General features: G+C 45.4%; 1 protein-coding gene and 1 pseudogene across 1 annotated transcript in view; both read right to left on the reverse strand.

Annotated features, from left to right (window-relative positions):
* Nucleotides 1-12,754: 12,754 nt before the first annotated feature.
* Nucleotides 12,755-22,926, reverse strand: part of LOC126532122 (peptidase M20 domain-containing protein 2-like) — a 33,526-nt gene continuing 23,354 nt past the window's right edge. The window contains exon 7 of the mRNA XM_050179807.2: nt 12,755-13,347. Coding sequence (XP_050035764.2) covers nt 13,237-13,347 — 111 coding nt within the window. The 3' untranslated portion in view covers nt 12,755-13,236. The remainder of the gene's footprint in view (nt 13,348-22,926) is intronic.
* LOC126532582 (U2 spliceosomal RNA) lies at nt 14,036-14,215 on the reverse strand (annotated as a pseudogene).

Genomic DNA, 22,926 nt, shown 5'->3' on the forward strand with positions numbered 1-22,926 from the left:
AACGCATGCAGCTTTCTGCGTCTGCAGGTGGGACATGTAAAACAGTGCTGTGAAGCGAGAAAAAGAAATCGGAACGCCGAAAAATTTAAGAAACGACAAGACGGGTGCTGCAAAGCGTGCCTGATTCTAGGAACACACCGAGAAGCCCACAACCGGGCGATAATGCAAGAGTAAGAGAGCTTGGCGGGCAGGCCGTTACACGTCCGTGCATATGTGAAGCGACAGTAGACAAGCCGGCGAAGAACGCGGATGCTCTATTCTTCCGGGCGGCGGTTTTCTGACGGACGCACGGAGAGCTTGCGGCAACGTTGGCGTCCAGGAAAAAAAAAAACAGAAAAAGGAAGGACGAGGGACGGCGGTCTGCCTGCCTCCCGGCCGGTCGGCAGGCCGGCCCGCGCGCTTCTTCCCTCTCGAAATAGCACAGCCCACCGAAATAATCGCGCGCCTCCAAGGACATCCTGTCACGCTTAGCCGGTGCCTCTTTAGCGCGGCCGCTGCTGCGCTGCCTGCGTGTGTGTAGTATCGATCAGCGCCAGCTGACATCGCGGAGGGCGAGGTGGGAGGATGCCGCACCGTCGTTGCCGCGAGCGTGTTACCTGCGTGCCGCGGCCAGCGCGCGCGCGATGCTTCGTTCGATCCACTTTGCGCCTCTCTCGACGAGCGCCTTTCCGCCTGTTTGCACACGTGGAAAAAGCCTGTCGCCACCGCCGCCGCCGCCGTCGTTACAAGCTCCGCTCGGAGCCAGCGTGGAGAGTACGGCGCTGCGACATCACTGAACCCCCCCCCCCCTTTTTTTGGGGGGGGGGGGGGGGTGCATCGCGGACGGAGCAGCGAGAACACCGCGCGCGCGTTGAAAGGGCCGCGTCGTCATCCTCCGTGTCTCCCGGCGAATGAGATTTGGCGGGACCTGCCGTGGCCGTGTCCTCTTTCCTCCTATATGCTCCTGGTAGAAATGGGATGACGTGGTCACCTGAACAAAGACGAGAACAAGAAAAAAAAGAAGAATAGGAAGGAAAAGAGAAAAGGAAGGAAATGGAGGCCTAAAAGGGCAGAGCTCTCAGCGCCGCCACGTGGGCAAGAAATTTGTCGAGGGAGAGGAAAAAAAAACGAATAGACAAATGTTCTAGTCGGAGCGAACGGTGTGCAAAAGCGATGATGACGACGACGTCGCAACAGCGCGCGGCCAACCGTGCACTTGTAGCGGCGGCCCCGCTCTCCTCTGTAACACTCGGCGGTTATCATCGACGAGAGAACATGGAGTGAAAAAACAAATAGAAGTTTGCGCTAAAAGAATGGTGAGACTGCCTGTGACCAAACTGCGGCGCTGCGCTTGCTAGTATAGTCACGGTTGGAGTGGTGCCTTATAACCGTGAAATAACGAGAAAGCGGCCGTCACCTAGGTACGCCCACTCAGCCTCTCCTCAACTTTCCTCTCGCACCTCGGGTGGTGCGCTTCGTGTATGCGACGACACCATTACGTTTTCAAATGTAACGCCATCTCCAAACAGAGTGCAAACAACGAGCGCTGCTCAGCGGTCATCACTCCAAGTCTGTTTTCGCTGGCTAGGACAAACAAAGGAGATGGTTGTCGGCTGTATTTGTTTTGAGCATCGTTTAGCGTTTTATTTTTTTTTTTATCTTTTCTAACCAGGCGTTTCGGTTCCGCTGTCGCCTCTACGCGCAAACATGGGAATGCCGGTGGGAAGTATGTTTGCCCTGCGCCTGCGGGCGACAGCGCAGTCGTTGCGCTGCCCGACATCGGCATTACTGAAGTTTGTGCAGACCCGGGCGTGGCGTGCGGACATTATCGTGGCACGTCCTTTTGTAAACTGCGCGATGTTGCAAACGCACGTTTGAAATTCTCAGCGCCAGACAAATGCATGACGAAACAAGGTAAGGGGCAAAAATATTTGCACCGGTACCCTTTTCGCACCTTTTCTTGCTTCCAGTTGGCGATGCACTAAATGGTTGTTCTTCCGAAGTGCTGACGTTTAGGTACTTTTCTATTTACGGACATTGAACATCGCTTTTGTGTGCACTCTATCAAAAAAGTTTACGAGACGTGCGTTTTACGCCCAATTTGAATTACTGCGTAGGTCGCAAAGGTCGCATCTGCATGCAAACTGCCCACCACATGGGCCCAAGTTAGCCGCGGCCTCTCTGCCGCCTCCTGTTCGAGTTGCCCTCCCGTGACACGCAAGATATGTCGCGGCGACTCATCTGAGTGGCTGGAACTTATGAAATTTGAGATATCAGGAGTGCTTCTTTTTTACCGTGAACGCTGGGAAGTGATCACGCGTCTTGCGTTCGCGGAAGCTGATACCTATAGCTGATAGTTTTCGCATCCCCATACCCAGGAATTAGGGACATTTCGTTCAGTTTCCTTTATTCGCCACCACGTGGCATATCTTCCTTAAAGAATTCGTAATTCGTGCCATCACGTACGCTATAACGAACAACTAAATAAAACACAATAAGAAGTAGCACACCGAGGCTGTTGCTCCATCTTGGCACACGGAAACGAGTGCGCTCATGTATCAGCCTTAACAATCTCGAAGACTGCTAGCTATTCGCTCGACTGGCAATCACTCGACCATTTCGCTAGACACCAGGTCAGACAGCTCGAAGGCATACCGGATGAGATATCTGGCAGACATAACTGCTCGCGGGAAACTTCCGCTGATATTTTTTTCTTGAGTGCTTTCCTTGAATGCTATACGGGCATGCGTATAGTCAGCGTTATGTTTAAGGGGTTTCCTATAGGACCGACGTGATGCACTGTTTAAGAGGAAGCTTTTGCCCGGGCTTATCTCCGATGCCGGCTGCTCAAATGCACGTAAAGGGCAAGAATTCTTTTATGACCTCTGAACCGATTTGAATGAAGTTTGTAGCATTTAGGAGAGAAATTAATATCCCAGTGATTGCAGCAAACAGAATTGTGATTATTGCTGTAATGATGCGATATTTTCTGGCCTAAGCAACATTATATTATAGATTACCATGTTCCGAGCTGACGTTTCAACACGAGATGCTTATATACATATCGCGACTTCAATTCAGCTTTCGATGTGAGGGCTTACGGCCACCTCACGCCGCCTGGCAGAAGAAATAACCTAGTGATTCAAAGAACTCCAACATCTGATGAAAATAAAGTTCTTCCTCCTCCAGCTCCATGGTACTTTTGCATATATTTCTAATTTCGACGAAAAAAGGTCAGACGACTGTCAGAAGTAATTTCACAGCCATCGTTTACGCAAGGCCGCGTGTTCTCGGAATATAACAGCGCGATCTTAATTGCAGTATAAGCTCAGCGAATGTTCTGTGACACATTATGCGTCGCATCAGCATTCCATGCAGTTTATTCACACACTGCGTACGAACGGAAATTAACGCGGAAGGGGTAAAAAGAAATTACGGCGTGGAGTGGCAGTTTTAATTAACAACTCGGATTACCTGTAGAATTCCCATACGGCACTCATTTCTTTTGCGAATAACCAGGCTATGAAACAGGAAGAGTACGTTCTTACGCTCAAAAGAACGTTCTTACGATAAAATTGTTCGTAAAACAGGTGTCAGCCAATGGCGATGTTGGACCTTATATTAACGACGGCGGCCGTCCATCGGCACAGTACACTTACGATCAAGAAGCTTCGCGAATTTGACCCCAGCTTAGCTTCCGTTGGAGAATCGCAATATGTGGCCAAGGTAAACATGGATGAAGCCGATGATACATATTAGTCAACTGAATGAATAACGTGCATCACTAAATTTGTGATGGCCTTGGTACCGAAGAACGTGTAGCAAAAAAAGAAAAAGTCGTTTTTATACATCTGTGGCATGGCCTTTACCCATTTGTCAAGGAAGCGAAATACGTGCGATATCTTGTAGTGCCCAGATAAATTTTAACGTCAATGAGCTACTCATGTTCTGTTGTGGACAAACGTAGGGGGTGCACAATCAATCTACAACTTCGTAAGAAAATCATATCCGCGAAGTAACTTACTGAAAAAGAAAAGAAAATTGATTTTTTTCAACTTCGCCAAAAGCACAGCCTCGTAAAACTTCTTCGCTTCTTCGCCAAAAGCTAAACTTCGCCAAAAGCAAAGCTTCGTAAAGCTTCTTCGCTTACAGTTGAACCATTTCTTATCAGAGCAAGTGCACGAAGTTAACGTGAACTCCGCTTCTGCATTGGAGCTATCCGGTGCAGACATGAGACGTGCATGAACAGGACCAAGCCGAGAAAACTGCTTTCGCTTACTATTAAAGGATTAAGACCAAGGCTGCATAAGAAGACATTCTGTATCACAGCCTCCTGTAATACAGGAAACTACATCTGCATACATGCCTGCACAAGGTCCAGGTATCAGCGACAAAAGTTTCCGGGTCTACACAACCGCAAGTACCCGCGAGGCATTTCTTATTCCGGTTGTCCTAAAACTACATCTTTGGATATGGAGAGAGAGAGAGAGAGGCGGAGGGAGAGAGAGAGGGAGAGAAGGAGGGAGAGAGTGTTGAAGAAACGGTTTTACGACGTCGAAACACGGAGATTATGTACATGGAAATATGTTTCCCACGTCCAGACAGTTGCGCTTTGCCCTGCGTGGCACTGGCGCTCTCATTTCTTTATTTTCCACATTTCCTTCCCTTTCTTTTTTTCCCCGAAATATGTGGAGAACGAAGTTACCAGTGGAAGTGCTGGTGTGCACCAATCTGATTCAGGTTGATTCAATATACCCCTGTTGCCCCCGTGAGCTTGCCCGTCCCCCTGAGGATGTCGTAGAGGACGGGGTTTTAAAACACGCACTCACACTTTTGAAAAATATTATCATAAAGTGAATAAACAAAGGCCGAAAAAACATGAACGCAGTGAAATAAAGAAAAGAACTAGGGAAGGATGTGTGTGCGTGGGACGGGGACGGGGAGGGGGACGGAGGAGGAGGAGGAGGGGGATAGTGCATTACTACGTCTTCGAAGCCGGCGAAGCCATAGGACGCCACCTCCCATGGTTCACGAGCAACGCCTGACAAAAAGTGTGACGACGACGGTAGTGAGGAGGACGTTGAAATATCTGTCGCTGTCGCAATCGTTTTCAGAAATAACCGAACGTGAAGTGCGCGCGTTGTCCTTGCTGTATTACCAGCATGCTAAACACTATAGGTGTGCTAGTGATGCCAGCTTGTGGCACCGTGTTCACCTAAAGTTTTGCCTAAACCTAGGTGTGATTCGAGGCTATATGCTGCCGTTGTATTTTGGATGGCGCAGTTTTCTCCCGAGGTCATCGGAAGGTTGTGGCACGATGTACCGTGGCCTACTTCGGGCTTGTGAGAGAGGATACCTAAACAGATAGTGATCTCATGTAGCCACTTTGAAAAACGATCGATCGTGAATGCATCTATAATCCAACTTTGTGCACTGGCATGTTAGCTTGCACCAATCTTTTCTGCTTGCTTTGGTGGAATGCACTGTAATATCGTACACTTACTATTTGTAGGGGTGCACTTTATTACGCACCATATAGCACCATCTAACAAACAACAAAAAATAGTGCGAAAAATTTTTTTTCGTCTGTTCTGTCTTTTGAGAAGCCAGAAATGGAGCCAAATTGCTTAATTAGTGCGAGTTCGATAGAGAAGTTCAACTCCTTTCTTATTTTTCATCCTACTTCAATTTGGCTCATAAATTAGTGAGACTACACAACAGCCTTTTTCTTTTTTCTTTTTTTGTTTGTATCTTTTCTCTCTAGGTTTTACTTCTACATTTTCTATCATTCGTAAGACTTCAGTGCTCACAATGCGTTGCTGTAGCATGTATTTTTTTTTCGGAGTATTCTAGCAGACAAGTAAAACAGGAATAAGACATTGTAAAGTAGAACACTATTTACGAGCACTAACTTGAGAGTTTGCTCTCGTGCCACTACTATCCTGTCTGCTAAAAATGGTGCAAGCTTCAAGATGCGAGTGCAAGCCGAAATCATGGACTCAAGAACAACGCATTTAATAAGTCGCTGTTGCAGTATCTGCATAAAACAGGCTTTTATGCTTATACATATAATTTGTTTCTGACATCATGCCGCGAGACAAACCAAATAAAAGGAAGGTATTTTAAATTAAAACGAAATGAGACCGAAATCACGCGTAATTTTCAAAGCGGGAACTGAAACGCCTTCTAGTTAGCCCCAGCTTGTTCACGTTCTCTTAATGAAAACGCCGATTTCTTTGAGTCTTAGCTACTTCCGCATGGCGTCATGTTATGAAAAACAACACGCTAACCATTGCTCGACAAGTACAGAATAAATTAATGATAAACGCGATATTATGCATGTTTTTTTTCCTAGGGAGGAAAGAGCTAGTCAAGCTGTTTCAAACTCCCTCTTTCTCTCTCCCTTCATTGTCTGGATGGAAATAAAGCCGTTATTATCAGTCTTTTTTGTCTACGATAGTATGCATACTGCGCAGTGCTGGTTACTTATCGAGAACGTCCAAAAAGTGAGAGAGTTTTAGTCCTCTTAACAACAACGTTGAGAAAACACGGGGAAGCCGGCAGATTGAAATTCGAGACGATGAGCAAAACGAGAACAAGGGAAAAGCGGGAGCCAACGTTTTGACAAGTGGACTTTTCTCTTTGAAGGCGACATATGCAACGTTTCGACAAGTGGACTTGTCTTTTTCAAGGCGACATATGTCGCCTTCAAAAAGACACGTCCACTTGTCGAAACGTTGGCTCCAGTTTTTACCTCGTTCACGTTTTGCTCATCGTCTTAACAACAGCGCCATTTAGAAGTCTTAGAGACTTCCCGAATGACGCAAGAAGTCAGCAAATCGCCTTAGCGAAATTTCTCAAATAACTTTGTAACGAAGTAATTAACTACAGTTGAAGACATACCGCAGAGCATGTTGGACGTTTGGGCGCATCAAAGCTGATTGTCTGGGCCAAGCACGATGTTATGATATAGCGTGAGAAAATCGGGAGTTCACTTTTTTAGCATTGCGACCGTTGACTTGACACTGCAGGAAGCAATGTAAAGTTGTATTTTAGAAGTAGTAAGCATGAGGCTAGGAAGAATTATTATATAAAAAGGACACAATTTCGAAAACGATATTCCCATCATCATCATCATCGTTATAATCGTCATCATAACTTAGCGAGTTCGTGCTGAAAATTGGGGGTTTTAGGTCACGGCCTGACGACTTTGCTCTAGAAAGTGCGGGAATTGTGCAAGAAACGAGGAAAGATACAAGGCACCACACGAGCGCTAAGAACTGTCTTTGTTTATTGCATTGCGCAGTAAGTTCAATGACAAACGGGACGTGGTTTTGCGCATGGTGTCATGTTATCAAAAACACTAGAAAGACAAAAAGGATATGCAAGGGAAAAAGGGAAAACGAAATACAAGAGAAGGAGAAAATTCGAAAAGGAAAGAAAAAAAAAATAATATTGTCGAATGCGCCACTGGCAAATTCTAATCGCTAAGGCGTTCTAAGCACGTCTAATATATGCGATTTTTATTCTGGTAAGTCTAATACATGTTGGATTTTGTTCATGTGGTGTGTCTATAAAGAAGAAAAAGAAAAAAAAAAGGGGGGGGGGTCTACAAACACTGGTACTGATCTTCTGAGTCAACCTCCGAACTAAACGTAGTATAGCTGAAATCTGGCGTCTCCACATTCTGCGCTCTGTCCTCAAGTTAGCCCTTACGTTAGTTTACCTATCACTTGGTCATGTCTGGAGGGTCATTTGTTAACGAATGATTGCAGCGTTTTGCTTTCATTTTCTTTACGATACACTCAGTATATTGCCGGCACTGTTTCCTGGTGCCTAGCAACTTCGCCTTTGTTCATGTCAACGAGAAACCATAAATAGTCCGGATGGTGGAACGAAGGTCAGGGGAACGCTATTCGGCTTTTCTCGCCCCTAGGATCAACGCTCTAAACACCGTGAGCCGACACACTTGTCTACTCAGTCCCTCGTTACTTCCCCTCCTTGCTACCGTATTTCATGAACTTGGCCGTCTCCTTATCCGGCAGTGGGAAGCCCGCCTTGTCTTGTTTGGGCAAATGGTGCCAGCATCTCTCTAAGACTTTCCCTAAACATTTTCTTCCCTATCTCCTCCTGTGTGTGTATGTACCCCTGTGTACATATATCGCTTTCCCTTTTTGAAGAATATAGCATAGAATAGGCAATTTATTTCATTTAGATTGAGCTACAACTTTGCTCCTCGTTTTCAATAAAGCTTACTCTACGTTTCTGCCGTTTCTGCAGGACACCAAGCTCGACGAGCGACTCTAGCAAGACAACTGTCTCATGTACATAAGCACTCACCACTTCTCTTATCATCGTCATCCATCCCAGTACTCTCACTCCCCTTCCCTCTTCCCCAGTGCAGAGTAGCAGAATAGAGCGCACTAGCTCAGGTCGACATCTCTGTCTTTCCTGTCAATAAATTCTGTTCTATATATTACTCTACTTTTGTTTTCGCATGAAGGAAATGCAGGTGCAAGTTGGAATTGGTTGGCGCAGGACAGGGGCAATTTCAAATGGCCGGGAGAGGCCTTCGTCCTGCAGTGGACATAAATAGGCTTTGATGATGATGATGATGATGATGATGATAGAAATAAACGAGTCTGGTCCTTGTTTTAGAATATATAGTAAAGTTAATGCTTGGACTGGATTCACGAGAGTTCAATGAATTCTTAGGTACCCTATTCTTGGAGACTGAACCCTACTTCACTGCTAAACTGACATGAAAAGTCGATATTCCTGCTGATGACTAAGTTCTAAACAAGGCACCAATGTCACCAATAATGTTGCCCCGGTACTCCTTCTTTTGTTGCTGCAATAAATTGCCCTGGAGTAGCTGGAAACTGCGGTTATCGTTGCTTATTATGTTTCTTTTTGTGCGAAGCTTGGCCTTTGGGGATAGATATTTATTTAAATAAGGGTATGGAGGCCCTCCTCATGTAGAAATTGCAGCAGTGGCTTGCTGAACTTGTCATCCATGAGCTGTATAACTGTTAGCCTGATTCGTTTGTATAGCTTGGCAGCTCCTAGCATCCTTTCTCGAGCAGCTCTTTCTTCCCCTCTTCCCCTTCCCTTACGTAGAGTAGCAGGCCAGATGCTCCATTTTCCGGCCTACCTTTCTGCATTTTCCATTCCAAGTAATCATTTCCAAGTAATCATTAAACTACTTCTTCCCAATTCTGGGCTAAGCCACAACAGACGGTGAATGTCCGTAATAGATGCTGGAGCAACAGTGTTCCGGTACGATCTGAAGCTGGAAAGAACAGTGGCGGTTGTTTGCACGCGCATTGGAGAAATTGAATTGAATTCTGGGGTTTTACGTGCCAAAACCCCGATTTGATTATGAGGCACGCCTTAATAGGGAACTCCGGATTAATTTTCACCACCACGGTATCTTTAACTTGCCCCCACTGCATGGGACACGGGCGTTTTTGCAATTTGCCCCCATCGAAATGCGGCCACCGCGGCCGGAATTGGATCCCGCGACCTCGTGCTTAGCATCGCAACTCCCTAGCCACCAAGCCACTGCCACGGGTGTGCGCTGGAAAAGCATATACGCCTGTCGTTCCCTATACACTTTGCATCACCAAAGCAGTGCGACGTTATGGTAGAGAAAACTGATCGATGAGCTACTTACGGATAAAAACAAATTACTCATCGATGCACTCGAGATTTGTGCGGGTATGGAATATGGCTATATGGATGATTGCGACGGGCGGGGCATGCCGGTGCAGACAGCCATTCGCGCATCATTCTTGCGTATAGCAGGTTCTACTATTTGCGCCGCAGGCAAGCTTGGGTGAGCCGGAGAAAGAGAGAACGAGGCAGGTAGAAGGACAGAAAGCGAGAAGAAAGTGTTCATGAAAACCGAAACAGAACATAGATTATAGGAGATTTCCAGTAGGCTGCGTGTAAATTAGCCACATTATTTCTATACATTATGGACCCTGTGACTATATATTTGCCACAGAATTCACTAACTGACGATCACCAAACTGAATAGCTCAACGTTGCAGGTGTGTCGCGTTGCAGGTAGTGACATTGGTGCAACAAGAGGTGAACTGTAGCTGGATCAGTCACGTCACTAGTGATAGAAAGAAAAAAAAAAGAGATCCCGGCACAAATATAGGTTACAACGACAGTGGGAAGACATCAGCGGCTTTCATGACGTCGTGCTGTTTCGTTGAGAGATATATATAGAAAAAAAAAGCACGCGAGCAGTTTCAGGAGCCTTTGATGAGAAGATCGCGTGAGCGGAGGTCCCTGCTGTGAATGCCTTAGCTTTAACGTTTCCGCGTGATAGCAGTGATTATTGCGAAAGCTTGCGATGCTAGCGCTAAGTATCGACAGATTTATACCAGTCTCCTCGCTTCGTTTTCTTTTACCGCGTTGGAAAGATAACGCGTAAACAAGATATCCGCCAGTTCAACAAGGGTTTCGTTGCGTATAGGACGCTCCCTGACCGGCCAGAGCATAAAAATCAGCTACTAGCGATTCACCCAAACAAGTTAAACAGGCGATAACTACACGCGCCAGCCCCGAACGCCGGTGACACTTTAGGCAGTCATCGTGAGCCTGGACCCACTTCTCAATTATACGGATGCTATCTGTAGTCAATAGGATGTTCTTACGCTAGAACTGTTTGCAAGGGCAGATGTCGCCACATTGTTATGTCTAACTTATTATACGGCCGGTCAATGGTAAGCAGCATTTCCAGACAAAAATATATTTCCGAATTCAGCTCCCGGGCCCGTACTCACAATAAGCTCATACGTTGTAATTGTTCGTAAGAGAAGATTTAAGCCAATACTGATACTGGACATTATTTAATTAGCAAAGCCCGCCCGCGAGTTCCAAATAACTCTTATGAAGGAAAAGCTTTGCGAATTCTACCTCAGTTTTCTGCTTACGAAAAACAGGAAAAAGTTAGAAAAGGGGGACAACCGGTACAGAGGTGTGTTCACAGGCGTAGGCGAGTGATCAATGAAATTGCGGTGCACTGGGGAAGACAAGAAGAATTGCAAGTGCAAGGAACTAACCAAGGATGCAAGGGCGGAATTTTATCGGCACGAAACGAATGCGCTTTCATTGCTGCGATGAGCTGGAAGCACAATCCTTTATCCATATATTTAACGTATTACTTTTCTTGCATTGGGTGTTTATATTGTTTCACGATTCTGTGTTTTATTGTAATTGTGTAGCTCTGTTCAATCGCGCTGTATTGGACAACGTTACGTCTCGACGATTATTACTTTACTCATTTCGCCTCTTGTATTTTTCGCCAATGCCTGAGCAGGACCACATTGATACCTAAATAAGAAAATTTAAAAGAAAATATGTGCTATTAAGGCGTCAAGTTTCAGCGCTCGGGGCATTTATCATATTATTATTATCATGCTATATATATATATATATATATATATATATATATATATATATATATATATATATATATATATATATATATATATATATATATATATATATTCCTGCCTCGCGTCATTCTGAGCGTCTTCAATGAAAACGAAGACAAGCGTCCGTTCGTGAGATCGAGCCTCGGCCCCGATACACAACAGTCCGAAGCCCTAACCGCTACGCCATGGCCTGTTTTTCTTTCTTTCATGTTATTTATTGTGTTGAGTGTAACTTTGTACGCGAGAACTCGACAAGCACTAGCCACCACATTATACATCGACGGTCCGAAAAGGATCTAGAAAGCAGGATGTGTACTCTTTGAAACAACGAAAACCGGAACCCTCTTTCACTTAGAAGAGCGGCACTGACAGGCAATTGATAAAGAGGTGGTAACAGTCGGGTTGAATTTTTGTTAGGTCCTACATGTCCTTCAAGTGACTGATCATTTGACAGAACTGAAGTTTAGAAGAACAAGAACTGGCTCGGCATTGCAGTTCAATATGCCTGTCTTCCATGAAGAATGCTGTGCATTTAGGAAAAAACATATGAAACGGTACGTCACCTTCATGCGGTGCAATAAAATATGAAATTGCAGGCTGATTGAAAATAAAGTCTCTTTTTTATTGCCAGGCTTCGACGTTAAAGCAGACGCCACCACACTTTTGCTGTCCATTCATACAAGGAAGACGCAGAAGTCGCAACCAGCCAGACCTTTGCCGAGTTTGTCATTTAAAAATTTTTTGGAGGCTGTCAAGGGTTCTACTCTAAGCCACCACTCAGGCACGTACTTTATTGCGCCTTTATTACTTCCACAAACCTAGCATTTCTTCTGTTACGTAATTACGTAGAGAACAAAGTCGTTAACCAGCATAGATGTAGCGTTAGCGTAGGCGGCTATAGACACAAGCCGATTCGTCATATGTATGGTGTGTGCAGCCGCGCGTGTGCCGACCGTATACGCGGCCACTGCCAGCGATTTCCCATTGCCGATCCTATCCCTATTTCCCCTATCCCCAGCCCTTTCCCGCAGCCGCCACAAGAGGGCGGCGGGAGAAGAGCAGCGATGTTTTTCCCTAGTGCTGCCCCACCACGTGTAAACTTTTAAAGATGTGTTCGCACGAGAGAAGGTGCGTCTCAAAGAGCTATAATAGTTGGGCGCTCGGCGACGAACGCGTTCCGCAAGTCGGTTGCACGCAAGTAGTGCCTTGCCTACAATATGCCTGAAAAACGCCTTGCACGTTATCGATTCCCACAGTGCGTGGGATCTGCACAATGTCTGTTTCTCTTTCTTCCCTCTGTTTTTTTTTCTTCCGCAGTTGCTTTACTTCTAGCGACGAAAATTTCGAGATGTTATCGTGCCGCCACGATAACGTCAGCTCACACGCGCGGTGTGTATAGCTTAGGTGACGTATGCTGCGAAATGCGTGCTACGTTGTTTCGCGTTTGATGAAAACGACCCAGGAACAGTGCTTCTCGTGGGAACTTTCTTTTTATACACCACACTGTAATTTTATCATAACATCAATTTTTTTTTGCAATGGCAGATCTTTTTTTCTGGATAGCGACACACAGCAGAAACAAGGACAACACCACATCCTGCGTATAGGCGCAATAGATCGGGCCCAGGAACACGTACGTTTGTATCCACAATTTAGCTTTTCTTTATTTTATCGTGACTGCCAAGGACATCGAAAGAAAGAGACACCGTTCCATTCGTTTCTCACAATAGCCACTCAATCTGACCAATGGAGAAGTAAGCACCAATAAATAGGGGCGGTGACCAAGAAGGAATCAAGCGACCGATCATGACTTTCGGGAAGGCGCGATCGACTCGCTGTCCGAGGCCTCGCTCGGCAGGGTGCTGCCGGCGCTGCTGATCCGGCTGGCTTTCTGGTCGCGGAAGCTGCGCCGAACCTGTGTTCGAAATAAAAAAAAAGGAAAAAGAAAAAGATGAACAGCAACAACAACAAGACGACGACGACGACGACGACAAACGTTTGCAGAGCCAACGTACATGGTAGACTATATGTGATGCGAAGCTTTCGTTAAGGTGGTAAATGTTTTAAATCTGAACAATATGTGTGCGATTATCTCTGTTGTCATCCCGTGCAATGTGCAATCTCGCGCAATGTTTATGATTGTGCAGCGCAGAGGTCCCTACTTTAAATGGCATGAATTGTTCAGTTTACGCACTACATCGTTCAGAAGCTAAGCCGAAACCCTGACATTAGTTCATGCGAATGCACAGCGCGAGTGCACGGGGTGGTGTCACGAGAATGGTGGCGATGTTTCAAGTTTTTCGAGGGAAGAATGGTGAGGTGTGCGCGTAGGCAAGTAGGACGCAAAAGACAGTGGCGAGGTTTATTATTATTTACCCGTTTCATTCCAGCATCTGTGGTCAAATAGAAGCTAATGCGCACTCAAGTGCTTTTGTGTGCACGTGCGCGCGTGTGCTCTGTTCGGCAATACAGCAACAGTCACGGTCAACAAAGACTAAGAGGGTGCGCGAAGATAGAGTCGCTTTAGAAAAAACAATGCCCGCAGTTCATTCCAGCGAAGCTGCATATGGTTACTTTCCAGCGGATCGATGCCCCTAGACTATAAACCATGGGCCGATACCGAACATAGTGCAATACCGGGCCTACCCGCGGCGGAGGCGAAGCAGGCTTCAAGCACTTAGCAAACTTGCAAAAGTAAGTTTAATATCTTGGGTCCAAATACAACCCGTATCAGATATTAAGCTGATGAGAACAGATACTACATTTTGACTCGCGTCGGCCATGTCTACCTTCGCACCGCCCTCTCATTGTCGGCGTTGCACGCGCTTGCGTATCTCATTTCCTTTCCTTTCCTTCTGCTCTCCCGTGGAGGCGGTCCCATCGAAACGCCACGCCTGTCTAGTTTCCTCTGGCTCCTCGGGGCGGCGGTCTCGTCGTCCACGCGAACGTGTACAAAAATCACGGTAAGTGAGTCCGTACCTATGTTCAGAATTCTGTAGCACATCTGTGTCGTCTGCTAAACAGCTTCGCTGGTCATCCACTTTCACAGAGTGCGTTGGCTCGCGATTTTTTTCCCTGTGTTCTTCAACCCCAACACACCAGGTAACTGCCGTGTATGTTGTTTTGTTGTGTTATCGCTCACCTAGAGCTGCACCGGCATTTCTCAATAGCGCATTTCTACCAGTACCAAGGGCTGAATACGCAGTAGCTTTTAATTCGTAAGAGGTGTTTGCCTCTGGCTGGCGGTCCTCGCTTATACGAACCCCACCGTGATTGGCCGACACCAGTTCTTACGAAGGGTTCTAGCGCAAGAACTCTTTTTTATGTGAATGCGGGTCCCGGATTTCGAACGTTGCACTTCAAACCACATTTCTGATAATGTTCACATTTGTGAAAAAGGTATCTTAGCTTGCACGTACTTACATGGCAAACGTGTGTTGGTTCGGTTACAAATTACGAAGGATAAAACGTAGGCTGTTATAGTTCAATGTGTAGTTATAAACAGCAATTAGAGATAGTGCAGAATTACAGCAATCTCATCAACGGCATGCAAGCATTTACGCAAATACACTTAAATAGCGTCTTATGTTACGTGCTTCAAAGGCGTTTCTTTATTGCCCCTCTCTTTCTCGCCCTGTGTTATGTCCCTACCCCAAGGAACAAAATACGCAAAGTCTTCCTCAAACTCGACTGCGAAAAATGACTGCGGAGGGATATGGACAAATTACAGAAGTAGTGAAGAGTTTTAGAGGGGAGGGGGAGTGCTTGCAGAGCTATTATATATCTTCCCAATACTTATAATAACTAGCCTAGATAAGTACTTGATGATCTTTTACTCATTAAAAAAAAGACAGTAGTATATTTCAACACAGTGGTCACAGCATTAGTGTGCCTAAACTAATTAACATAGTTTCAGAGCATGTGGCGGGCGTCATACTAATTCATGCAACAAGAAGTCTTCACCACGCCGAGTGTCAAAGTATGCGCTATACTAACATATTTCGTCGCAGATTTTGCGGATATCTCAGGATCCCTACTAAGCGAACATGCATTCGAGAACTGACAGGCCATAACTGTGCGACTGACTCATAAGCCGTAACGCGAATAATTAAAAAGTAACTAAATTTAAGGTGTTACTCAGCGATTGTAAAATTTGGTATCTCAGTCGGCGAGAATGGGTCGACTGATAAATCCTTTTTTCTAACCCCATGGCTCTATCTTCACGAATAACTGAAAACGTTTCTTGAATAACCTGCAGACTTCGCACCTCGCAGGAACCATCACAGATTTTACGCATCTGCAGCTGTAGTCTTGATTTTGGTTACGCTTGGAGTATCTCAAATTCGTATGTACCGACAACACCTACATTAGACTAAGCTTGTGCATGGTTGCAGATGCGATGTGACACTGACGCTATGCACTCTGAGACGAAGGCCTGATTACGATATTTGCTGCCGATTGCTTCCTGTCGTCTCCAGTTTATGTTGACTCGGGGGTGGCAGATATTGTAGAGGATCGGTTCATTAGTGTCGATCACATCGCGAAGACGCTTTGCGTTTCATTGCTACATTTTGCTGGGATACTTCGTTGATACTTTCTGATAGCGTAAAAAAGGGGTGAAACAAGATCTTAATATAACTTCTTGTTTTTTTAGTTTCACGCCGTTCTACACCAGAAGTAGGACTGCATTATGTAGATGGCTTTACATACATCTGCGTACTGTGGACGCTTGCGTCTGTGGCTAAACAAACGAACAGTGTCAAGTTTCAGCCACGTCATCATAACTCAAATACCTATTAAAGTCTCAAGCATGCGAATTCTAAACATGGCACGCACAGCTAGACATGACAGCCCATAATCAAATCATATTTTTTATTCAGTGACGCTATCACTATCAAGTTTTGTAAATCTCAGATTAGATTGTATTTTTTTAAATAATGTATGGAGAGAGAGAGACAAAAGAAAGGGAAAGGCAGGGTGGCTAACTAGATGGGTATATCCGGTTTGCTACCCTACGCTGGAGAGAGAGGGGGGAGGTAAAGTGACAGCAAAGTAGAGATAAAGTAAGAAAGGAGCATAGACATACAATCACAGTCAAATACTGTCACTGTATACACCAGAACACACACACAAAAAAAGAATTGAGTGGCGCCATTTTCAAAGCGCGGTGGCGCCACCTGCTGCTCCAACGGCTCCGAGTTGCCAAGCGAGGCGACCGCAGGTAGACGCAGTGCTTGCGCTTTGACATTTCTTTGAAGTTCTCACGAAGGACGGGATGGTGAATTTTACCCAACGAATTTAGTTAGTGAACTTCAGCTTCTTGGTAAGATAGTGCTGCAAATCGTAATGGCTGCGGCTAGCGCAACGTCCGCAGACGGAGCGGATCGTTCGGGTAAATCCGCGTTACCTTTGCATGCGAAAACGTTGATTCTGCGGCTATTTCCCTTTGATTTGCACATGACAATACATCATGAACTAGTAAAAGCTTTGCAGCGCGTGATATACTTTATCTCCGCGTTGTAGTGGCTAGAAAAATCTCGCGGCCAGCACCTTGAAAACAGGTGGCATGCCGAAGGTTCGAGTAAGCGTAGCGCACGTGCGCGGATGCCCAGATGTGTCCGTTTTTGTCTCGGGACGGTGGAAGAATGAATTAACATTAGTTCAACCGTGTTGGATCTACTGTGCAATGTATGCATACTTATTTAACAAACATCGCCGCTCTTGCCATCTGGCCAGCAGTTACGATAAGCAACACAAACCAACTTTCACACGTAAAGGTTTCGAATAGTTGATGAAAAGTATTGTGAAATTTCGTGACCGCTAACGCCAGTGGACGGAATTCAATCTGCTACGCATGAGTTCGATTGTCAAGAGCGTCAGAGCTTTGTAGTGGTGCGAACACTTTCGCGGCATTTACTTGTGAATCAGGTGCGGAGTTCTATATACGACGAAAGCCGCTGTACGAAGCCCACTTCAGGCGTTTGTCTAATAGAGGCCCGTAGACAGACACATACACATAGACACGCCCAGATACACACATATAGAGACAAAAGGACATGCACGGCCGAATATATATTCGTATGCCACAGCAGCACAGCTTTCGACGTACATCGTGTTCGTCGCAAACGGTGCTCTGCAATCTGCTTCGTTTTCGCTGGTTATTTACACATCCATGTTTGACGCAGTGACGCCCCAATGATGTTCTGTACTTGGATGTTGCGGGTACAGACATATTTACACATTGAACACCCCGTAACACACACACGCTACACGTACGCGAACGCGTCTTGGCAGCTCAGGGAAGATGGCGGCCGGTCGCTGGGTTCCGGAGTATGCGCTCAACCCATCCGGTTCGAAACTATCGTATTCTGGTCTATACCGTCACCACACAGCACAGTAGCACCTGCAGCACCATAAACTTCTGTTCAGACTACAGCCGCTTGTACAATTATGTTGCCCTTAAAAAGTGCAACAGTGCCCTCGTCGCCCTCCGCTGTGATGGTTTGTGATTTCGGCATTCTAAAATAAGTTGTTCTGTTAGAGGTTTTTGGTCGAATCACGCTATCACAATTTCGAGCGATCGTCTGTAAATTGTAGCGAGGACAGTCACAGAGAAAGTGTTGAAGTGTCTCCTCGCTACCACAGTCATCACACGAGGCGTCGTCGGCGCATCCCCCGATCTGGAATACAAAAGACTTAGTGAAGGCCACTCCTAGCCACAGCAGGGTGGCTTCGCGACGGCAGAGGCCAGCTGGAATGCAAAGGCGTAGATAGGAGTCTAGGTTGTGCAGCCGGTTGTTTTGAAAACTTCCTGCGTTCCACAAGCAGAACGTGATATCACGCATGAGCATTCGAAGTTTTCTAGCGGCATCTGTCCTTGATAACGGTATCGGCTCCTTTTCGTCGCCTTGAAGAGCCAACCGAGCAGCGTTATCGGCGTGTTCATCCCCTGACACCACAGCCTCTGAAATGTCACGTGGTGTCCTTTCTCAGTCACGGTATGGATTAGTTCTCTAATCTCGAATATCAGTTGTTCGTGTGGGCCACACCGCAGGGCTGATAGCAAAGACTGCATGCTGCCTTCGAGTCACTGAACATTGACAATCTTCGAGGTTGTTCTTGGCTGACAAGACGAAGTGCAGCGCGAAGATCTGCAGGTTCCGCAGCCGTCGGTGTCGTTGGGTGACACGTCTTGAAACTGATGGCGGTGGCTTTCGCTGGGAAAACCACGGCTCCAGAGGAAGACTGGAGAGTTGCCGATTCATCGGTATAAATATGCACGTGGTCAGCAAATAATGTATGAATGCAGGCTATTCCACTACTTCAGCTACTTCGGCATTTACACTCAGCCTCAAACTGAGGCGAAAGCAGCCATAATAAATAAATAAATAAATAAATAAATAAATAAATAAATAAATAAATAAATAAAAGTTTTATTAACGTCCAATATACACACACATGGTGAAAGGTACATACAGAAGGAGGTCCCAGGGTCAAAGACCGATGGAGGACCTCCTATACAACGCATGACAAGAGCCCTAAATAACAGTGCAACAAGACAGGGGGCAAATGTGAGAGTAACGACGTTGCTGGCGACAAGGTTTTGTTTTTCCACTCTTCTTTCTGCGGTGAAGGTATGGCGGACTTGAAACTTTCACCCATTTACTTAGAAGCTCGAAATTGTTTCGGACACATTGTATAGACGTGGAAAGCACTTGCTGAGAAAGTTTGCCAAGACTGCGTCCTTCCCCGTTACTCTTCTGAAAGATTCCCTCCATCGCTGTCAAATCCCAAACGCTTTAGTCGACATCCTGACTCACTGCTCTATAGCGAAAAGAGTTTACGGCGTGGCCATCGTTCTTTTTAAAAAATTGATCCTCAGACAGTTCATTTACCACCGACGGTGCAAGAAGCTTAGGATTTCAGACAGCCTTGAAATATTGAAGACAAATTGCTTGTGAATGGAAGAAAAGGGAACACTCATTTGATGCGTTACATGCTTAAGGTAAACGACTAAAAAGGCAGCAGAAGCCATGCTTGTCGCAAACAGCTCACTATTTTAGAAGAATTTTCGTGTTAACAGTTGACTAGAGGTTCAATACTGGGTGTAATGATTAGGAACGTCAACAGCGCTACAGAGACTTGCTCTCTCATGTTGTGTTTCAGCGAGGCGGTGGTTTTAGTTAGTCGGTCATTGTTCATCACGAAGCTTTTGTGTAGCGCAGCTATCAAGAAAGGACAGCTGGAACACACGCGGGGCTTTGGAACGTACACAGTTTTACTTTCATGTTCTTACCCTCTTCGGTGCTGCGCTTCAAATAACTTCGACATTTTTGTTGTGTATTACATACTCTGAAAGCTCAACAATCTTTTTATCTCTTTATTTTACGATACCGTGATTAACAAGGAACTTCGGTGGTGCTTCGCAGCGTGTCTTCAGACGAGAATGTGTAAGGGTACACCATGTTTGTCATTTAAGAACAATGTGTGTTAGAATAATGGTGATGAAGAGCCGACATATGGTTGGCAAATTCTGCAGTACTACAGAGTGCTACTGTTGTTTTAGATGCTTTATACTAGCGCGAGAGATTAAGAAGTGCACGGGAGATAAGTTAGACAAGGCGACAACCTCGCCTTGCACATAGTTGATTAAGCTGTGTGCTGGTGGTTCATGCGCAACTTTTAAATGAACTGGGCGAGAAATAAACAGGGAGGAATCGAGACGCTAGATTTCAGTGTTAGTTACCACAGTCGTAGCAAAGAGATAATGAAGTCGTAGTAAGCACAGGAGAAAATAAATGTTATTTATTATTGTAATGTATATGATAAAACAAAGGAAAATAAATTTAGATGAAAAGGCAATTTGCCGCAGGTTGGAGCCGAACCCACATTATATGCATTACGCGTGTGCGTGTGATGCTTTCTCATTAAGCTACCGTGGCGCCGACTCCCCGTCTACGTTCTTGGATATTTGTGCATCTGTGTTGGATCCAGCCCTGAAAGTGTTAGCCAGTGCCACTCACAGTATATATATATATATATATATATATATATATATATATATATATATATATATATATATATCTATATATATATATATATATGGAACATCGTTTTCACCGGAGGCGTCACGTAGTAGGTGAACCTAGGAGATGGCAACTGGCCTTCTCACCCCATACGTAATACGGGAAATATGAGTTTCGCTCCCGTCTGCGATAGGTTGTCTTTTAGTCCACTTTGATTCACTTGATATCCTAGATTTGAAATTAAAATATCAGTTATTTTCTGCTATGCTTACAGTGGCTGCATTGCCAACTGCATCTAAGCTGTTAAAGGAAGTGTGGTTTCTTTCATTGCGTTAGATTAACAGTTGTGTCTTACCTTGTAACGCGTACATGCGCTGAAACCAGGATATAAAAATTTATCTGCAGAGCCCCTTCATGCATAGATATGCTCATTATCGGAAATCGTTCTATCCTGGAGGTACTACTACAAATGAGATGTCATTAATGGCACATTCTGTAGTGTAGTAGCCAATGCGTTGTACTCCTTAATGCTTTAGTGAAATTGATTATTTGTTGCTTTCAGGACACTACGGTCACCCGCTCCTGGTTTTGGGGGGCCAATGACCCATTAAGGAGTTTATAACGTTAGGAAAGTGACAGAAATATTGTAGCCATTTCTCGTTCTTTTCTTTCGTTATAAAATAGAAATGACGTAATAATAGACACTGGGAGAGGCACTTATATACTGAATATGGTCCACTATACTGCTGATCATGGTAATGTAGCTGCATTCGTAACGGTACGCCTTCCAGTTAGTAAATCAGCACGACTAGTAACGGCTAGTATCTGTTTCAGTTAGTAAATATCACACTTGTGCTACAACACTTGTGCTATTAACAGTATAGTCTATATAACTCGTCAGTGGCATATTTTAGAATCAGCTTGTGTAACCTACAGTTCGTAACTTCTGCGATATTTTTTGCTATGCAGGGCGGAGTCGAATGACGCCAGACATGGGCAATTGTATTTCGCTGTGAGAGACCTTCGTATCGTAGTTAATTTCAACATGCTACTACTTACGCACAGCGCAGCAAGCCTAATGCACTTTCCGGCAAAATATGATTAAGAAATTCGCTTGCCAACCGGAGGAGTGCCCAACCGAAGGCCGGAGTGCATGTCAGCGCCCGCAACAGGCGCAGCGTTCTCTGCTCTCGAGACCTTCACTGCCCGTCGTCTTGCGCTCGCAAGCACGTCAGTTTACTTGCATCGCCTCTGACACTCGCCGATTATCGGGATCTTCGCGCATGGCGACCGCTCCGTTTTCTTTCCCACGCCTCACGTTTTCTCTCTCTCTCTCTCTCTCTCTCTCTCTCTCTCTATATATATATATATATATATATATATATATATATATATATATTTCGGCTGCGAGATGAGATACAGAAACTGAGAGCTTCGATGTTTGCGCCGATGTCCTGACACTTTGTTGACAGTGTCTGTGGTAACCGCCAGCTCGGTGGCACAGCCAGGCTTTCCTGCCATCGCCTCTCATCGCAAACATTCTGTGTTCGCAAAAACTTTAAAGACGCGCCGAGTTTCAAAAGCCCGTGAGTAAGCGGAAGCACGTTCCGACGAGCGCCGATGATGCAGCATCTGCGGATTTGTGTACTTAACAGCAGATTCTAGCTAAACCTACAGATATACATGGAATTTTGAAGATATACATGGAATTTTGAAGATGCCGAGTGTGCCTATTCTGCACACTTGCTGAGCTGCGTCTTCGAACAGTAATGGTGGCTGCTATCCGTATGAAGCACGTAAGTAGGGACCTGCAAGGATCTTTGATTTTCCAACCTCGCGAGAAACTAGCACTGAGAATAGGGCTTCAGAGCGATGACACGTGTGGCTTTAACCAACAAGAAATCTAAAGCTTTCACATCTTGAAGGAATGAGACTTCGCGAAACAGGAAAGTGTTAAAAAAAGCAGGCTTGACAAGTTTTTAAATTTTTTTTAGAACAACACGAACGCTATTTCAAGCTGCTAGCAATTTTACTGAATTACAGAGTAAAGAAATTGCAAGATCGAGCAGTTAGGCAAGCTTGATAGGTGCTAGGTAAAACATGGCGGCAATGACGTGTTTCCGGCTCTGCAATAACTTCCGGCTGTTGCAGCCGGGAAAAGTGTAGCCTTGGCGATATGTTTGTTACCCTGAGGCAACTATACCTGGGGCGTAGATTCGCATACTACCTGTGAAATTTTTCAGTGTAGGAATCCATGCGAGACCTAAGCGTTACAGGAAGATCAACACTTGACTCAGCCAATAGTGGGTAAACGAGGGAAACCACAGCTAGAAGTCCACATTACATCGAGGGGAGCCGCCGCGCGAACGCAACTCGCATTATGGAAACGTGGAATGGCTGAGGCTTACTTTGTTCAATGCTGTTGAATTTCACTGTGGTCTCAGCACATTAGAATTGTCCTGGACGCA

The sequence above is a fragment of the Dermacentor andersoni genome, chromosome 5 (assembly GCF_023375885.2).
Source record: "Dermacentor andersoni chromosome 5, qqDerAnde1_hic_scaffold, whole genome shotgun sequence".
Lineage (NCBI taxonomy): Eukaryota > Metazoa > Arthropoda > Arachnida > Ixodida > Ixodidae > Dermacentor > Dermacentor andersoni.